Source organism: Streptopelia decaocto (assembly GCF_964273445.1).
Source record: "Streptopelia decaocto genome assembly, chromosome: Z".
NCBI classification, from domain to species: domain Eukaryota; kingdom Metazoa; phylum Chordata; class Aves; order Columbiformes; family Columbidae; genus Streptopelia; species Streptopelia decaocto.
This window is the reverse complement of record NC_138657.1, coordinates 24,053,285-24,073,314: the sequence shown is the minus strand read 5'-3', so window position 1 is coordinate 24,073,314 and position 20,030 is coordinate 24,053,285. Positions and strand designations below refer to the sequence as shown.

Genomic DNA, 20,030 nt, shown 5'->3' with positions numbered 1-20,030 from the left:
AAAAAACTGGTAGTTGTTTTATTATTGGAGTGTGTCCACTTCAGTGAAACTAAGTTTCAGGGCAGTTAGGAAGCAGATCACACCATACAGTATTTTAAGCACTTAGAGCAACCTGGCAGGATGTGGAGTAATTATAGGGAAAGACGAGGACCTCCATAGGACAACTCAGATCAGCTAGATACCTTAAGTTGTTTATAACTGTATCACTTTTTCTCTCCAAAAATATCAGCTATTGAAGGGCTGCTTTTAAGTCAGCAGATGCAGAAATTCATCCACAAAGTCTATTACCAGCATTACTGGTGCAGCTATCTATGTAGACTTGGCTTATTGTTTAACTTCTTTATGCTTCAGGTTACTGATTAGAATCTACTGTATATCTCTGTGGGGGTCGTGTGAAGTCTGCTTAGTTAAGTAATAATTTCTCTGCTTTGTGGTGGTGTTGGTGTAGTTTTAGTTCTAAAAATCACCATCATTATGCTTAAACAATTCGCAAAACACTTTGTTATGGCTTTCTGCTTATTTGTGTATATCCTTCCTCTGCCAAAAGCTGCTGCAGCCCTGTGCTTACTCAGGAATTAGTCTGAGTGTAAATATCCCTCTGGAACACTGACACTTCTGAACAGACACAGCCACTGTGCAAGACAGAATAAGACGGCTGTTCTGCACCATGTGTCTGATACACCTGACAGCACAAAAATGCTGTCTTTGTGTCTCCTGCTAACGATCTGTCTGCATTTCCACTTCCATTGCCTCTGACTCATCTGTCATCATCTGTTCTGAGATGAAGCCTAGCATAGAAGCTCTTACCCAAAGGTGTTTTTGTTGTTTGATATGGTGAAATGACATTTGGCTGCTTTTGAGTTGTTGGGGAATCCTAAATGTACCTCTGAGCATAATTTTGTTCCTAATAGAGAAAATGAGTACATATCTTAAAAGGTGTTCCATGGTGCTGTCACAAAATTGGTTTTTTTGTTTAAAGCAAATTTGCAAGCTACCATGTTTTTCAAGAGATCTTTGTGCTTTCTGGAAAAAAAAAAATCCAACATAAAAAGACCGTCACTAGTTAAAATGTATAACTTCTGTTACTGTAGATGCTCCTTGGCCAACTTTATTTCGGCAAACTTTTTTCTCTCTTCTAAATGCACATAATCCTCAGATTTATTCCATTCACATAAGCTGGCTCATTTCAAGTGATATAAATGAATGTCTTCAGTAGAGACTTTATGATTTACAGCCAAATGCTGCTGCAGAGAAGCAGCAGCTTGTCTGTCTTAGCAATCACCAGCCAACAGTAGTCAGGTTGTGTGTTTCTGTCACAACCTTTGTCCCTCAGAGGCAGAGAAGTAAACTGGTCTTGCTGATTGCCCTGCTGAGGTTTCCAGCAAGAGTCACTGGTATTCTCTGTGACTCTGGGGAAAATGTTACCAAATGCATGGCACAGTAGATACCATGTGCTCTGAGGACTGCATTAACCTGGTTTACTCATATCTAAACAAGGTTGGAGAATTAAATTAGGAACTGATTCAGGCCCGTTGCAGGCAGGGATGACCTTGGCATGGCCATGGTGGCTACAGATGGGTGCTCACTGCTGATCAAGGACTGCAGGGTGGCTGAATTCCAAGACCACTGACCTCTGGCCAGAGGCTGCTAACATTCATGTGAGGGGGAAGTATTGGACTGGTACTTGCCGTCACTACTAGTAGAGTCCAACTCTGATGCCACAGAAGTATATTTCAATCTTGGTCCTTTTTGTCAACTGATGTCTATGCTTAATAACCATATGTGTTTTAAAAATTCCTGAAGTAGATAGTTACTGACAGGATGTGAATGTAGATGTGATCAAGGATTTAATTCCTTAATGATTTAAGATGGTGTGCTTTAGGGTTATTTTTTAAGTCACTGCAAAGTATCAGGTGATGCAGTGTCAGAGTTGCATACAGAAACAATTCACAAAGGTACTCTGGCTATTGGAGGTTTAACTTCCACTAGCTGTCCCACTACTGGTCCTGGGCAATCTGTATTTTATCTTATGAACAAATAGGAGCTTTTTGGCACACAGAAAAAATGTAATATCCAAAGGGCTGATCTTTTTTGTCAAACCTGTTATCAGGTAAATCCATAGTTAGTATATTATTGAAGAAATTATTGGTACTAATACAAAAATCAGAAATTGACATAAATGCAACTGGAAGCTCAATGAAAGCAATTTTTTTAAGTATTCTGTTAGCACCTTTCTGATCACAAAAACGGTCAGAGGGCTGGAACAACTCTCCTATGAATAAAGGCTGAAAGAGTTGCAGTTGTTCAGCTTGAAGAAGAAAAGGCTCCAGGGAGATCTTATTGCACCTTTCCCTATATAAATAGGGCTTACAAGAAAGATGGCTAGACACTTTTTATCAAGGCCTGTAGTGTCAAGACAAGGAGCAATAGTTTTAAATGGAAAGAGGGTAGATTTAGGTTGAACATAACAAAAATTTTTTTTATTATGAAGGCAGTGAGAGAACTGGAACAGGTTGACCAGAGAAATTGTGGATGCTTCATCACTGGAAGTGTTCAAAGTCAGGTTGGAAAGGGCTTTGAACAACCTGATATACTAAGATATCCCTGCCCATGACAGGGTCCTTGGAAGTGGATGATCTTTAAAGGTTCTTTCCAACCCAAACCATTCTGTGCTTCTCTGACTTTATGGTATAGAAGCTCCTGAGTTTCTCATTGCGCATCTTTGTAGCTGCCACATTTAATACAAATCTATTAGGCAACTTTCTGTCCTTCAAATCCTTTTCTGGTGTGATAGTAAGAGTAAGAATTCTATCTTCTACTTTCCTTGCAGAGCCTTCAAAGATACCTAGCTTTAATGGTATTCTGTGGGGAGGGAGGACTGAGTTTGCTGTTTGCTTTGTTCTTAAGTAGAAAATTTGAGGGATTGGTTCCGTGTAGTATATGAAAATACAAATAATGTGGTTAATCTAAAAGGCATGAGAGAGTTCGTTTTAAAAGCAAGAATAAAAAAGTATGTTCTTGCATGGCTGTGTTACTGGCTCATAAAGTAGTTACGTGTTTCAGAAATCACATCTAGTTATCACAGATTACTGGTCATAGGTGGCATGAAATGGCAATATGGCTCAAACAAGATGAATTCTCATTCAGGATCAATGTTCTCTTATTTAGGACATGACAAAACAAAATTTAAAAAGTTTAAGCTGTGTGTCATCATAGCATTTCTCCTTTTTTTGTCCCTTAATTTTCTTTAGACAATTATCTTTCCTGGTCAAAGCATTTTGATATACTAAGTGAATGACAGAAACTTGAAGTAATATAAAATTACAACAAATAGAATGTCAAATGTAAAAGAAATATTAGTACCATGTGGTTTGAAGCATTTATAGGATGATAGTAACTCCAGAGTCTCACATCTTCTAGTCTTGTTAAGCAACATTTAAGAAAACCACAATATAAGGGGCATTTTAGATTCCTGTTTCACAGAATCACAGAGTGGTTGGGGTTGGAAGGGACCTCTGGAGATCATCTAGTCCAACCCAACTGCTAAAGCAGGGTCACCCCGAGCAGATTGCACAGGAATGTGTCCAGGTAGGTTTTGAATGTCTCCAGAGAAGGAGATTCCACAGCCTCTCTGGGCAGCCTGTTCCAGTGCTCTGTTACCCTCAAGGTAAAGAAGTTTCTCTTCATATTGTGCTCTCCTGTGCTTCAGTCTGTGCCCATTGCCCCTCATCCTATTGTTGGACATCACTGAAAGGAATCTGGTCCCATCCTCTCGACACTTGTTTATATTTATAAACATTGATGAGATCACCTCTCAGCCTTCTCTTCTCCAAGCTGAATAGACCCAGATCTTTCAGTCTTTACTGACAAGAAAGATGCTTCAGACCCCTCATCATCTTTGTAACTCTCTGCTGGACTCCCTCTGGTAATTCTTTGTCCTTCTTAAACTGAGGAGCCCAGAAATGGACACAGTCTCATTTTGCATGAAACTGGATCAAGATCCTAAAGTAGCATAAATGAACAACTCATTAAAATTTACACATGAAATAGCTGAATCTAATTTAGGAAAGCTGCATATTCCTCATTTGACGAACTGAAGTTCTTACCATTTCTCTCCTTCTGATTTAGTGTTTGATATATGTGTACGAAATATTTATATTTCCAATGCTGCATTTACAATATAGAAAATTAAAGGTAAAAATATAGTAGGAAGAAAGTATTCTTCAATGTTTTTTGTCAGATGAGCAAAATGGCAAGGGAAGCTTAGCGTCTAAGCTACTGATGAGACATCTCGATCACTGGCAATGAAACTGTAGCCTAACAAATCAAGCTGAGCTGCACTGAGGCACTGGAAATGCAGGGTTTTCAATGTCTGGGCCCAGTTTTCCTGGAGTGTGCATGATTCTGTGTTATTATTTATCAACATCATCCATTCATGCTTCACTTAGTCAAGTCAAGTGCGATATACATGCTGCATTTAGATTTGGGGATAGCTATACATAGTCTTTGTATATGAATGAGAATGTTGTTGGATTTGCAATAGGAGTTTCAGACAAAAACAAAAGGATTATGAAAAAGCTGGGTAAGTCTATCCAGCAGCTGAACAGGCCTTGATTTCATGGTACACTAATAGAGGAATTGCTCCTGGGGTAAATAAATGTATACTAGCCCAGAGAGATGTTATTTTCTTAAATGATAAGAAGAGTAAAGAGATCAGCTAAAACTCAATATTTACTTTGAGTTGCAGAAGGCTAGTTTTTCTCTGAAACTTGTCCTGCATCTCTAAAGCTCTGTGTATAACTGTGATTTTGCAGAAATAGGAGTGGATCAGTTTGCATTGCCAAATGAGTAGAGAGAGGATGCAAGTACAGTTTTGCCCATGGATACTGTGATCACAAGGACATCATAGTTTTCAGCCCTTCAGCTCAACAAGAGCGACAGTCTGCTCTTTAGTCACTAGCTTGCATTGCACCAACCTCACATTCCTATTCTGTCTCTGAAAGGCAAATATCTTCTTACAAAACAGCCCCACACACCCTCTGACATGCTCCATGATTCCTAGCAACAACCAAGCCCAGCAGCAATGGATATGCACAAGGTCTTGGGGCATTTTGCACTTGCAGTCAGCTTATCTCACTCTGCAATCACCAGCTCCTTTCAAACGCTGTTTTTCTGTCTGGGTTAGCAGAAGTAGAGCTCAGTACTATTCACGTACAAATCAGTGGCAGTTCCAGATGGTTCCCAGAAGACATTTATGGCCCATGTGGACCATGGAGGTAATTTTTAACTTCTGGGAGAGGCACTCTGGCATAGGGTTCACAGCAGTACTAGCATACACACAGATGAAGGGGTGCAATTTGAAGGCAGCAGGAAACAAAATCTGCTTTCTTCTATAAGACACAGGGAATCAGCTACTCTTGTTAACTCTGTGATTCTTTCCTAAATTGCTGTTATTTAGTCTTTGAAAATTATGGGCCTCTGCTCGTACCTGCAGCTGCTAACCAACCCACTGGATCAAGGGCTTTGAAGTGCAAACGTTGCAGACAGCCAAATGTCAGCTGCCTGGAAACTTCCCACATGGAAGGATTTAGGAGCACCCCTGACTGTCAAGAAGTTTTTATTTCAATTGGAAGGCTTTTCAAGGGAAAAATGTACCTCTGTTTCAGTTGTAGGAAAAAAAAAAAACAAAAACAAACAGCAGGCGTAGAACTTCTCAGTCCCACCCCACCTCTGCTCTCATTCAAGAGAGTTTAGGCATCAAATCATGGACAGTTAACACAACCTTGAGTGATAATTTTTTCTCATGGATGAAAAATGAACACAATTCTATCTTTCAAGTAATTTTTAGGGTAGGATAGATAAAAACTTCACTCTCTAGATTCTATTTGTATTTTTAATGCGCATATTAGGGATAAAAATATCTAGGGTGAGGTGACTTAAAAGTCATTTTTTCTATCAGAAGGTCACTGCTTCATGGTGGCAATGTTAGGTACTCATCTGCTCTAACTTCTGGGTGAGAAAAGGTGAGTTGAAAAGAAATTTGGCTCTTCTTTGAGCTCACTAGTTGGGTTGAACACACAGTCTCTTACAGCTGGGCACCTAACCCAATGCAGACTGTTACCTGTCAGAAATTAAAAATGCATTTTCCGTGGGTTATCTCAAAATATTTTTCTATTCGTGAAAATTTAACCACTCACTGTTTAAATGTACAGAGTAACTGGGTACAGTTACAGACCAAGTAAGTCCACACTCTTTTTCCTCCCACTGTTCATCAGAGCAGACAATGATTATTAATTAAAATTTTAAATATTGGAGCATTGCATGCAGTGTAAGAACAGACAAAAGACTTCACAGATAAATGTACTTGCATCAGCAGATGTAGTTTTTGCAAGATGACACCTATGGCCAGGGAGGTTTCCATCACAGGAACCATATTCACCATACAAAGTTTTTCCATCTAAACCAGGGGCGTCAAACACATTTTCCCCAGGGGCCACATCAGCCTCACAGTCGCCTTCCAAGGGCCAAATGTAATCTTAGGACTTTATAAATGTAGGAGTAGTTACTAAGTCCTAAAATTATACTGGGTGGAAATGAGTTTGACACCCCTGATCTAAGCTATCCTTGCCCTTTTTATAGCTCCCTCCACCCACATGTAAAAATAAGACTTTTTCCCTGTCCATTTGTTTGTGGAATACATTAAGGAGAATTCAGGAGTCTGAAGGAGGGCTGAATTTAATTATTTTATTGTATTTTAGTTATTGTTTGTCATTTCTAAAAATGATACCTGGCTCTTTTGGCAGAAGAGCTGTGTTTAGCTCTCTCCAGATGAACATTTCCATGCTACGTGCATCTCCGTTTTGGGCTGAAGAGGAATAAGTTGAGAAGAAAACCAGTTCATTACATAGTCATTATGCCTTGCTGTATTTTCCATCGAGGAAGCCTCTTCAGTTGGCAGTTTCAGACAGTATTAGATACTGCCATATTTGAAAGATGGGATCCTTAAGCACTGCTTGTTTTTATGCTCTGAACGGTTATTTGACAAGGTGGGGTTTTTTTTTGGATGGAGTCTTTTGAATTCTGGTTTGGCAATGAATGGAGGCTGCTTTCACAAACCCTTCACAAAGTGCAGTTGAAAAGACACCATGCCTTGTCATATTAATGATTAAAATAGCATTATGTTTTTCTGGGGGTTTTCTGGTAGCACTGTCTATGGTAGCAACTGAATCTGTTTTATGAATATTTATGAGCTAAACTCCTCCCTCTGGAACCTTTTTTCTTTCACCTTCTCCTGTCAGAACTTTACCAAGAGCACTGATTTGTCACAATAAAACAACACGGCTAGCAATTCTTTCTAATCCTTCAAAATCCATTTGCAAGTTTATGTTTTGATTGGAATATTAACCAAAAACACACAGCTGATTCAGTAAGTGAAACTTTAAATCCTGGTAAGCTGCTGGAACTCTTGGAATAGTTACATCAAGTTGAGTACTCTTAAAATTACAAAAACATGAAAGATGCGGAATTGTCACAAGTCTGTTGGAAATACTTCACCTTGTCTAGGTGTTGTCCAGGTGTTGGGCATTTGAAAGTTTGATTTTTTTTTTTTTTGTATCATAAAAAAGATGATGTTTTAAAGCCTTCTGCTTCTTTGAGCAGAAGGCATTCAGGCATTAAAGTTAAATTGCTAGGCATTGAGTTTCTTGGAAGAGAACCATTGTTGACTGTCCATGACATGAAAGGCAGATACACATGAGAAAGTATGTGACATCCAGGAATGAACTGTTAATACAGAGTGCAAATCTTCAGGCATGGACACTTAGTAGCACTGTGCATGCAATGCATGCAGCAGGTAATATCAGAGGTCAGCAGCAATATTAACAGTTTTTTCCAGGAGTAACTTCATCTGCAGATCTCTACTTCGTCTGCAGATCTACAAAGCAGGCAGAGGTAGGACCCTTTCTGACACAGACTCTGCATGAGAACCGGATTTTATTTAGGGCCCTGGTCTTCAAATGCCATTGCTTTTAATCCTCATCTTGCAGGCAGCTTTAGTGGTTGGCTGGCTACTGGCAGTCATACTGGAATAAGAGAACATCTGCATGCAGCTTACACTCAGGGAACTCAACAGTATACAGCAGTTACAAAAGACAGTCTGTTCCTTCTTAAATTTATTGTCTCAGTTACCTTCAATATTTACATACAGGCATGTGTTTGGTACATGAGTAACAAAAATAACCCTCCTCTGGTTCCTTACACCTTTTAACTTTATGTCATATAAAAGGACTGGTCTGATTTAAAGCACATGGACAAAGGGCTGTTGGAGGTAGTTGTACTCCCTGGCATTCTGCAGTTCTGGTCCACACTCCTCATAGGGTTGTTCATGATGGTTGTTTGCCTCTTCTGTAATAAAGTAATTAACAGATTTAGTGAACAAATTAGTCATAGTCATTATTGTTTCTGGCAAGGAGATTTTTAACTTCATGCAAAAGCAAGGAAGAAGTAGAAAAGAAGCAATTCCTGGTAGGATATGACTCTCTGAAATAAGTCTATGATGAAAAAACAAGGTTTCATGCTATGATTGCAACCATTTTGTTTCTACCTTGCAGTGAGCCACCTCTATGGATTTGGACTGATGGATGCTGAAGCAATGGTGATAGAAGCAGAAAAGTGGACAACGGTCCCTCCACAGCACGTGTGTGTGGAGAACACAGATCGCCAAATCAAGTAATACCCGCTGCCAAAACTCTTGCTGGCATAAACTTATGGAAAGAAATTTGGTATAATTTACCCCTCCCTTGCATTGTGTATAATGTGCCATTTTGAAAGCTCTACTGGGGATCTCTGTCACTTTCACAGTTGTCAGGTCATTACCCTGTAAATTGTGTTCCCTGCAGTGCTTGTAAAGAGGCTGTAGTTTAAAGAATGCCCCAGAAGCTAGAGGTATAAAACAAGGCAGCCTGAATAGTGATTGGTTCTGATATAGATGATGAACCAAAGAAGAAGAATGTTTGGTTGAGTGCAGTGCAGTCACCTTTGTAAGATGAGTACAGACTTATCAATCCAGGATCTAACGAGCAAATACTCTTTTCATTAAAATACTGCATGATATTATCTCTCTCAAACAGTCTTAGGAGAATCTCTAGCTCAGAAGCTAGACTAAACTGTTTTCCAAATGCTATGATAGGGTCTCTCTAGAGCCAGAAAAATTCTGTATGTGCATTCTGTGGATATAGGGACAGCATAAGTCACACTGCCAAAGTATGAAGATTATTGTTTGATAAATATTCTTGACATGTTCAATCAATAACTGGTATAGTCTGCAAGGATGTCGTGCCAGTTTAAACCAGCTGAGTCAGATGCTGTTTGATACAGTTAACATGTAATATTTGCTATTACGTAAGCAAGGACTATGGCTATGCCAGGCATTTCCTGGGGCTTAACAACCAGCTGTGATCCCACGACAATCCCAATAATTCTCAGCTGGCCACTAATCCACAAAAATGCTGAGTCCCAAAGGCTTATTCCTGTTAGAGGTTTTTCACTGTCCTCTTTTAGCATGCGTACACGCTTAACAGAAAGCCAGGTAGTTGCCATTAGCTGCAGTGAAATAATTACCCTGTGGCTGTCATATTTTACAGAACAAGCAAGAAATGCTGATGCTGTTTTGTATGCTTATATTATAGAACAATACGACCTGACAGTGTTGTCCGTTCAATTTACAAAGCCACTGGCTGTTCAGATAACCCTAATCACCATGTGATTTACCTGGAGCATGTCGTCGTGCGCATCACTATTACTCACCCTCGACGTGGAGACTTGGCAATTTACCTAACATCTCCTTCTGGAACTCGGTCACAGCTCTTGGCCAACAGGTATAGTATGACAACACAACTTCACAGTCCAGTCAGCATGCAGAGCCTGCACTGAGACTGCAGTATCAGCAAAGAACAGTCAAATCGTTACAGTATGTTGGCTGGCAGACAAAGGCTAATTATTTTTTCTGAGGGAAATAGAGTGAAGGGCAAATGAACTCAAAGATGACAATTTCTGTCTTTATCAGTAGGCTGGCTGTGAAGGACATCATCTTCAAAACGAAGATTAGTCAATTTCAATAGTCTTCTTTGGCTCACCAATTTTTTGACGGCTGGGAAATGTGAAGAAAATAGTCAAAGGCTCAGTGTTATAGAAGGAAGCTGAATGAGAGTGACTTTCTACATACTATTGGCACTTATTTTCCATTTTTCTTCTTTCTCTGCTAGTAATAAAAATAAGACAGAATAAGAGTTCTTTACTACTATTTTCTTTAAGCTTTGTGAAAATGGTTATGACTCCTGATGTCACCAGTTTCCGTGTCCTGTTTTTCCCCTTTCATATTGAAGTAGTGTGCTCAATCCACGAAAGGCTCCTAGTAGGACAATGCTGAGAAGTTGCTCTAGTACTTTGAAATCAATGGGTGTACTTGAAAACAGCCTATTAAAATTCTAAAAGTCAGCCATTTCCTTCATCCCACAAATCTGAAATGGATACTTGCTTTTCAATGTCTGGCCACTATAACATCATCTTTTTAAGAAAGACAATTCATTTTTCTCATCCTGTTACCTCTGTGTTGGTCTTAGAGAAACTGTGACACTGCATCAAACTGTTTCTTTTTATCCAGACTGGACTCAAGTAAGTATCTGTTTATCCAATGCAGTATTGGTGCATTAATGCACATTAGTGCAATTTCAGTCCCTGTAGATGAGGTGCATCATCAGTATTTCTGTTCAGCAAACTGAAAGATTTCCCAGCGATATTTCTACTTCTCTAGTCTATTAGCAGAAATTTTCTTGGAAGAAAACACTGGCAGTCCTTCCCAGGTAAATCTTGCTAAATCAGTGGTCAAGAGCACTGCTTCCTACCAGAGATGGTTAAAGCTCTAAGAAACCCGAGAAACCTTCTCACATTCTACCCTATTTCCAAATGTGCAAATAAGGTACAGTTATTATAAAAAATGCTCCTATACTGCTCTAACTGGCTAGGAAATCTTCTTCCTGATGAGACCATAGTATAATAGGGAAGCTTTTTTCCTTGGTGAGTAGCAGATTTGGGTAACTGCTATTCTGGTGGACACAGAGCATGGCTTCACACAAAAGCTGACGTTAGCTGATGTTACGTAGCTCAGAAATGGCAAAAACTACCAAGTGTCAAGTCTATGTTGTGAGAACTCTTCTGCCATCCCACTTGAGTCCTCACAAAAGCTTGTATCTCCAGTCCTGGGCTTTTAAGGAACTGAGAGTTCCACATTTCCCAAACCAGATTTGCTGATATAGTGACTATGCAGCCCTGGAGACTTACATGTCTTCCTGTCCCTCAGTGGTAGAAGGACTTATCTTTCCTCTTGAAAGGAAGGATCTGATTTGGAGACAGGTGGATCTCAAATAGACTTGGTTCTTACTGAAGTGTGAACCCAGATTTTCATTACAGATTAGGTCAGTTTAACAGAAAATATATACTCAGAATACTCTTCAAGCTGTAGACATTAATCAAACAGAGAGAAATTTGTCATGGAATTTTGGGGCCCTCTAGAATCTCTCCTGTGTTTCATTACAAGTGTTGTCAGTGCCTTGCTGATAACAAAGCACATGGACACACACATCTATGTATCTCCCTGCTACACAGAACAAATAATTTGTCTTCTGCTAACTAGTGCAGAGGCAGACTTCTACCCTCTAAGCAGTTATAAAACAGACTTTTGTTTTTCTGTTTGAAGAAATCTTTCTTTAGTTTTCTATTCCATTTTCATGCAGCAGTTCTTCCTTATTTGAAAATTTAAAAAAGAAAAAAGGGAAAAAAAAAAAAAAAAAGTCATCCAACTAGATGTCCAAACAAAACAATCTCGTGTAAACCCAGTGGTCTTAACACAGCTAACTTTTGGCTCTAGGCTTTCATGTCTTGCAGCTGACTCACAGCAAGTGGGAGATAAAGACATTCCAGTATTCACAGTTCACCTCTAGTGATGACCGGTATGTGGAATAGGTACAAAGTTTAATTCAATCAGTCTCTTTGTAACCACTACACCTTAGAAAGTAATTATTTTCTGTACCTGTGGTAGAGAGAAAGCAAATGCATGTATTAAAATGATGTTGAGCTGTTTCTTATCCTACACTATCAGAAGGCTAATCAAAAAACAAAAAAATCTGAAAGGCCTATTAATGTTTTGATACTTTCCAAAAAGCAAATTATTCATGACAGAGCAAATACTCATCTGGTCACACCGGAAGTTCCTCTCCCATGCAAGCTTCAGAAATATATTGACTTGTCAGTCACATGTGCCTGAAGCAACCCACTCTGAGTTAATATTATTATGGAATAAATGTATTTTGCAAACTCTAGGTTTGGAATTCCTAGCATCTTCACAAGACCTTTCTTAGGTTAAAGGGATGGATATGAGCACAGTACTTTTCAAAATGGTATTTCAAGGCTTGATTTCCTTGGTCTTGCTGGAAGAAGTCTTATGGCTTGGTGGTCTTGCAATTCGTAGTATACTGAGTGTTGTTGAGTGTATATGTTTTATCACCCTGTTATAAAATAAAACTCAGAGTAGGAGTGTTGTTATTCACTGATATGATAATTTAGTTACAAGGAATGTGATTTTTTAAGTATTATTGATGAGGGTGTCAGAATAAATTATTCAAGTACAAGTAGCATGCAGAGATGCATTGGCAGCAAGCAGCCTGCTTTTTTTTTTTTCTACAGGCAAAGGTCCCAGAGGCTGTTGTACATTGCTACTACCTGACTGAGACACTTTTCTCCGACATACAAGATCTTTTAATGCGCACGTACATGATTAATAGCAGCAATACCAGCTGTTTTTACTGAACCCAGGGAAAACCTCATTGCTTTACCATTACTCATCTGGGTTTAATTTGAAACAGTTTGCTGGTAAAATGTCTTAAAGTGCAAAAGGTATATTTTACACATGTGTACTTCTTCTTCACCAATTCTGGAAGAAGAGTCATTGTGTAGTTTCTGGTGCACTGATGAGTAGGTCCCCAGGGCAACATCTGGTCTTTTTTCTGCATATTTTTTCCTTAATGTTGGCATCCCCTAAAATGACTTCAGTAAGAAAACTTTTTAGTCAGAGGCGATGTGGATTCCTTTGCAGGCATTTGGTGGATTACACTGTCACTGGCTTGAGCCTCATGTGCATTCTTCAAAAACTGCATTACAGGGAACATCTGCTTTGTTGTTTGGAAAGTACTAAACATGATTACATTGGATGTACTGCAGCAGAGGAAAACACAGGCTTGGAAAGTGCTGGCTGGTGTGAGGATGAGGCTACAGTTAAGTCCAAAGGGGAACAGTATCCCCTTTTTAAAAACAGTTGGCCATTGGATTTGGCAGCGTGGGTTTCTGAGTGTTTTTGAGATGTACCAAGGTCAGTTCTAACAGACACTAAGTACAGGGGGGCTGGCTATGAGGGACAAGCTAAAAGAAGATAGAAGATATACAAAGAAGATAGAAGAAGCAAACTTAGGACTCGTTTGTCTCCCACTGAAGTCATGGCTTGTTTAATTCTTGCCCTTTAAATTTAAAGCAGCTGCTGCCATTCGAACTGCGTAACTGAAATTTTTTAGCCACGTGGTGGCAAGTTTCCAGGCCACTAGCTTCCTATGCTTATATGGTACTGACATTAATAATATCTCTGTTCAGTAACAAAGGGAAGTATTTTCATGGCCATCTTTTTCCTATCATGAAACTTTAGATAATCACTAAATTTTAATAATACCTTCCTCTGTGGGTAGCTCTTAGATCAAAAACAAGATATTCTCAGCTAATCTTGCTTGCTAGTTTGCTTCATAAAATGTCTCTGTGATCAGAAGTAGAAGAAACCTTTTCTTTATAGGAAGACATTTTTATTTTTGGACCAGTCCATTTTATATCTTTATTGTGGTTTACACATTATACTCTAATAACAAAAACAACATTTTACATATCCAAATTTGATGAAAAGGATAGGGCCAAACTTGATGCTGAGTCTCACTGTTGCAGTAACTGAAAAGGATTCTGTAGCGGTATTATTAAGTCCGGGATGAGCAAACAATAATCCTCTGCTTGTATAATAGTATGTCTACAGGATGAAGCAGTTCTTGGAAAACTGTTTCTCCCAATTCATACTTGCTGTGTTTAATTTCGTTCAGGTTGTCTGTATATTTTTTTTTTTGGGGGGTGGCTGAAAAGACATCTCACTACCCTTCTACCACCAATTCTATGAACTGCATTTGCAATGTCAATTCCTCTAAAAATCTTTTTTCTTTTTTTTCTTTTTTTTATTTGTTATAACCTGATCGTATTAACATTAGATAGGGTGGGGAGCTCTGGGGATAAAACAGACACAACACCAATTAAAAAAAAAAAAAAAAAAGGCAAACTTTTTATTTCTTTTATCAAAAAGCAAAAAAATACTGTTGATTTGCTCAGCTCTGCAGAAAAGACTCAGGCTTTATGTGCAAAAGAGTAAATGAATTAATGTGACACTATCCCTCATGTAACTCCAAAATTGATCCTGGAACTTGCTCAAAGGAAAATGTGGAAAAAGAATGAAGTGCAATATATCTAAGATTTAGAGTGACTCATGCCTTTCTTTGATGACTAAGACTAGTAAAGAATTAATCAGGGATCTGCAGAGTAGGCATGCATTGGCTTTTAGAATTCAATACCTCAAGTTCGGTTTTAGTGGAAAATTAAAACCCACCATTAAAATTTTGACTTAATTTTCTGTAGCCAAATGGGATTGCAGACAAGTGACTAAGGACATAGTTACGATACAGCTAAATGTCTCAGCTTCTGAGGTGTGTATTGAACTTGAAAGAGAAGAGCTAAGACAGGCTGAGGAGGAATGCCCAGGTTTTCTACTTCCTGCAGATAGGTTTGCCCCAGCTACTATAGTAAGAATTAATTAATGTTTTCCTAGCCTTATAAAAACTACCCACACCTCAATCTAACTGTAACACTACATTGAGTTTCACTTGGAATAAACTGGATTGTGTGATGGACAGTCAGTGTCCCCTCCTGCCCTTACCCCAGTCATATGGCCCTTTTCAAACCTAGGATAGGGTAGGAAAAGTCTGAATGTATGGCACCAGGTTCATTTATACTCTTGCATTGTGATTTTTGCCTGTTTAAAGTGAGGTTTCTGAAGGTTTATTGCAAATTCAGTTGGAAAGTACATGCAGCTTTTAAGCAGTTTCAGCCATAGCATATTTAAGGTAAAGTTGTTTTTATATACCTATGATAAAGTCATAAGGGATTTTTTGTCTCTTCGTCCCAAAATTACTGAAAAGAGTGATAAAATATTAAAATGGGGATCAGACAGCAATTTAGAGTTGCAAAACATGACAAATAAACACCCTGAAACAAAAAATACTATGGAAAATGTTGGACTAATTACTGTAAAAATAAACAGCAACTTATGTTTCTATTCACTAGTGAATATCGAATTTACAATATAATTGAACAGAACTTACATAATACTATATAATTTAGTTGCCACAATGGCAAAGATGAATATTGTTGCCTTGAAGGATTGACAGCGTGTTTAGAAAGTAATACATTAGCTATCAGCAGAACACAGTATGACAGTTTGATGAACTGTTGAAAATAACCAACATAATGACTTAAATGGAACATACCCACATGCTAACACTGGGTAATAACCGAGCAATAATTTCTACCCTTTCAGTAAATTATGTGTGCCATGTGTTTGTGAGATTTGCTGGATTCAAACAACTGATTTAACAGTGACATGAAACAAGCCAATTCTTCTGGCAGAATATATGTATACACATATATAGATGCGTATATACACAGGCACAGAACTGCATCAGGAGAAAAATCTACCCAATTATCAGTGAAATGAAGCATAATTCTAAATATTTCTCTATATTTTAATTTAATATTATTATCACTAATAGAAAATAGTATTACTATATGTGTTCATTTAAGATGGAAGAAGGTTGCACCAATAAGAGCACGAAAGTCAGCTTTGGGCTGAGTCCTATAAAGTGCACCAGGTGTGCAGGTCCATACATGTCCTATTGATGTATGTGGATGTGCAGTAACTGGCAAAAGTTACTGACCTCTGACTGACCTGAGTTTCGAGCAAGAAGCACGGTGTTTTATTTACATCCTATGTGGCGATATTTACCAGAAATTGACACATATATTGCTACAAAAGTATCCTGCTTTGCCAAGGTTTGCTGAACTTCACAACCTTTCGAGAATACAGCTTGAAATCAGCTCAGAAAATAACAGTAAAGAATCAAGTGAGTTTAAAATATCATAATATTTTTGTAGCCTAAAACTAGATTTTTCTATTTTATGGAAAAGGGTTTTAAATCTTTTGGATTTTCTACTGTAGAGATCTTGTTTTGTGAAAACAAAATTCAACCATACCTATTACCAGCAGAATTTTCACACATGAAGACAGAATTAAAATAGTGATAGATAAATATATATATATATATATGTATATATGTGCGTACGTGCATATGTATTTAAAAATATACATACATATATGTATATATATGCATATATATGTAGAAATACACATACATACATATGGGTGTGTATGTATATATATGTATTTTTTAAAGCAGAGCTGTGCCATTTTATTTAAGTCAATAATCTTGAATAGAGGACACCTTCTGCCAATAACTTTGGGGTACCAGGCAACACACTGTGAGCACTGAATAACAGTGCACATTCTCTTGTGTCTTTCCAAAATCTCATTAATAAATTCCATTTTTAGATAATAAAATCTTTGTCCAGTCTTCTTTGTGTTGCCCTGTGGGATCAGCATCATATCACAGCCTCTGAACTGTCCCCTGTTCTAGAAATTATCATAATCCAGGCCTAAGCTCCTTTTCACCAAAGATCTAGGTAAATAAATTATGGTAATGTTGTTGGTTAGATGAAACCATCAGATGCCATTCGTCCCACAGTTTTATCCAAACTCAATTTTGTTGAGTGTTTCAAGAGGGTTATACCTTGGTCACTTGAGGATTGAGACCAATGTCTCAGGTAAATTTTATTTCCTCACAAGAAGTCACAAATGTTGTATTGCTAATATTGTCTCAGTCATTTAATACTTTTTGTTGCTTTTAAACACCTTCTAAGTATTCAAATACAAAGACAAAAAATAGATGTTACAGAAATTTTCCAACTTAGAAGTTGTTTTTATTTACACAATGCTGTTAAAGCAACGGATATGCTGTATTGCGTGCGCTTTTCCCAAGACACAGGAATCCTACCAAACAGTATTAACTTCTTTTTTGCGGTGAATTCTCTTTCTGTTCTCTTTCATGTTATGACAAATGATGGCATGTAAGGAATCTCTTCCATCAAAACAAGAGATTGCGGAATATGTTTGAAATATGTGTGGGAAAACCATGAGGAGTAACATTCTGTAAAGGCACAGATGAATGAACTGGCTAATTAGTTATATTATTCAAGAGTTTACAGACTTGAAAGCTTAGGTCCCAAAATAAAATGGTTCACTTAAAATAATGTCATGATTTATTTTAGGCTATTTGATCATTCCATGGAAGGATTCAAAAACTGGGAGTTTATGACTACTCACTGCTGGAGTGAAAAAGCAGCAGGTGACTGGATCCTGGAAATCTGTGACACTCCATCCCAGCTGAGAAATTTCAAGACTCCAGGTATGATTCTAACCTTTGTTTGGGCTCAGTGAATTCAGAAGAATGCTTGCAGTTGCTAATCCTGCCTTGACTGTTTTCCAACTTTAATTTACAGCTGGAACATCTCACCAGTTTTAGTCTGAAGGCAGAGCTGTGAAGAGCATTAATTTCATTTATCAATGTGCTCTTCATTTTTATGTTGCTGTTATTTGCCATTTGGGACACATGGTTCTCTTTTATTCTGAACTTACTTCTGGTTTCCATGCAGAATTTCTTCTTCTCAGAGGTAAACTGCCATCTTTCTTGCAGTCACATGTCTTGCCTTGAAGTGAAAAAAGAGACTTTGGCCAGTTACAGCTACATCATACCAGACATGAGTTCTTCCAGCAGAGACAGACTCCTGTAGTATCTAACAGCTTACCAAGAGTCAGTGCTTTAAACAAAGCCAAATCTTTACTAGGCACAGTTTTAAAGGAAAGAGACACAAAACTACATAATACTGCATCTGCCACATTTGAAAGAAGTTATAGTGTCTCCATATGCAGACATCTGTTTTCTAGGATGTTGAATATAGATTTATCAGTCAGGTCTTTGACATAAGTCAGAGCAGCCCAGAGTTACTCTGCTGTGTTCGTATTGCCTGTGATTTTCATGGCCAATACAAAGCCCATATTTACTTGGCCTATATCAACTATATAGGGCCTAGGGATTTATTTTCATGTTGGTTTTCTTTGCTTTGTATTTTTTACCCTGCTCATAAGAAAAAGTGGCACTTTTTGGTGTTTGCACAACTAGAAAAACCCATTATGCAAGAGAGGAACTTGCAGCCTGCTAACACAGGTAGGTCACATTGTGCTCCTCTCCTGTGTGTATGGACGGAGTGCTCATACCTGGCATTCATCCACTCCTAACTGTGCTCCTGGGAGGAATTTTTGAGGCTGTAGTCATTCTTCTGCTTTTAATTCCCACTGCACAGTTCAGTTTCATTCACATATTTCCATATGAAGACTTTGAAAGAAATGGACATTGAGAGAAGGGCTTTCAAAGAGACTCAGGGGAGTACATGCTTACTTCTACTTGCTGTTTATGAGAGATGAGTATAAACTTGCCTTTGGACTTACTGAAAAATTAAACCTTGAAAACCATTTTGAAATAGATACATTATATACAGACAAAAATATCGCTGTTTATACATGAATATTGAATAAATATAGTCCTTCCTTCAGAGCCCCACATCAAAGTAGGTAGAAACCCTTCAATAAAAATAATCAAAAGTGAAATACCTCTTGAACAAATAATCTAGATCAAAGCACCTTAAAGAGGCAAACACTACTGATGTACTGGAAATCATTTATCACAACCTAAATTGACACTTACTCTGGACAGCATGTCAGAATGCAATAGTATTCTATTGGAAGTGACAAATATAGTTGATTACTGTTTTCTGATAAAGTTAATTATAAGAATCCTGCTATGAAATATATTTAGGACTAACATCACATTAGCAATAGAATTAGCTTATAATCCAGTGAAATAAAAGATACATTCCATCTCAGTTAGCTAAGCTAAATTATTTGCTAAAAAACAGTTCAGAATTTTAAGACATAGTTGTTAACTTAAGTACTTAAAGCTATAAAAATTTATCTTTATGAACTCAATAATAGGAGATTTTTAGGTACATTTGCTCCTGAATTAGTAGGTTATTGGAAGTCATTAAAACTATTCAAATGGGCCTCACTAACTATAAGTACTTTTATTGTTTCTAGTACATGAAAAAGCACACATAAAGAAATATTGACTGAAGTGCAAACTGAAGTGCTTAAAAGCTTTAAATAAGAAAGGCTAGAGTGACAGGCAGTGTGCATGTAAATTGACTGTTTTAGAAGAATGTTCATTGTTTCAATTCTACTTTGTCCAAGAAAGGCCCATTAATGTTTCTGCCATCGGATATGGAGACGGAGTACTTTGTCTTCCTCTTAGTTGAAATTTGGGTTGTTAAATTATTCAGGTCAGAGTGAAGGCTGAGTGAAGTTCACCTGTTCAAGGTAAAAGTACCTTTCTGGGAGGCCAGCTCGTCCAATTTCTCCTGCAGCTCACAAACTCAGTAAGGCTATTTATCATGACCCAGAGCAAGTCAGGGCACAGGAGGAATTCTTATATTTTAACACAGAGTTGTCCAGTCTCCTTCCTATTCCAAGTGGTGCATAGGACAAACTGTACTGGCTTTATACATCTTACTTTGGATATAAAAGAACCCTCTCATTTCAAAATTATGACAAAATGGAAGTGATGATTTTATGCTGCTTAGATAACTTCCTGTCTAAAAAGTCTAACACATGGATCAGC

At 37.9% G+C, this 20,030-nt stretch overlaps 1 protein-coding gene across 1 annotated transcript in view; it reads left to right on the top strand.

Moving 5' to 3' along the window:
* PCSK5 (proprotein convertase subtilisin/kexin type 5) overlaps positions 1 to 20,030 on the top strand; it is a 193,029-nt gene that overhangs the window by 155,426 nt on the left and 17,573 nt on the right. Inside the window, exons 11-13 of the mRNA XM_082075872.1 lie at positions 8,610 to 8,727; positions 9,687 to 9,875; positions 17,569 to 17,705. Of these exons, the coding sequence (XP_081931998.1) occupies positions 8,610 to 8,727; positions 9,687 to 9,875; positions 17,569 to 17,705 (444 nt within the window). The remainder of the gene's footprint in view (positions 1 to 8,609; positions 8,728 to 9,686; positions 9,876 to 17,568; positions 17,706 to 20,030) is intronic.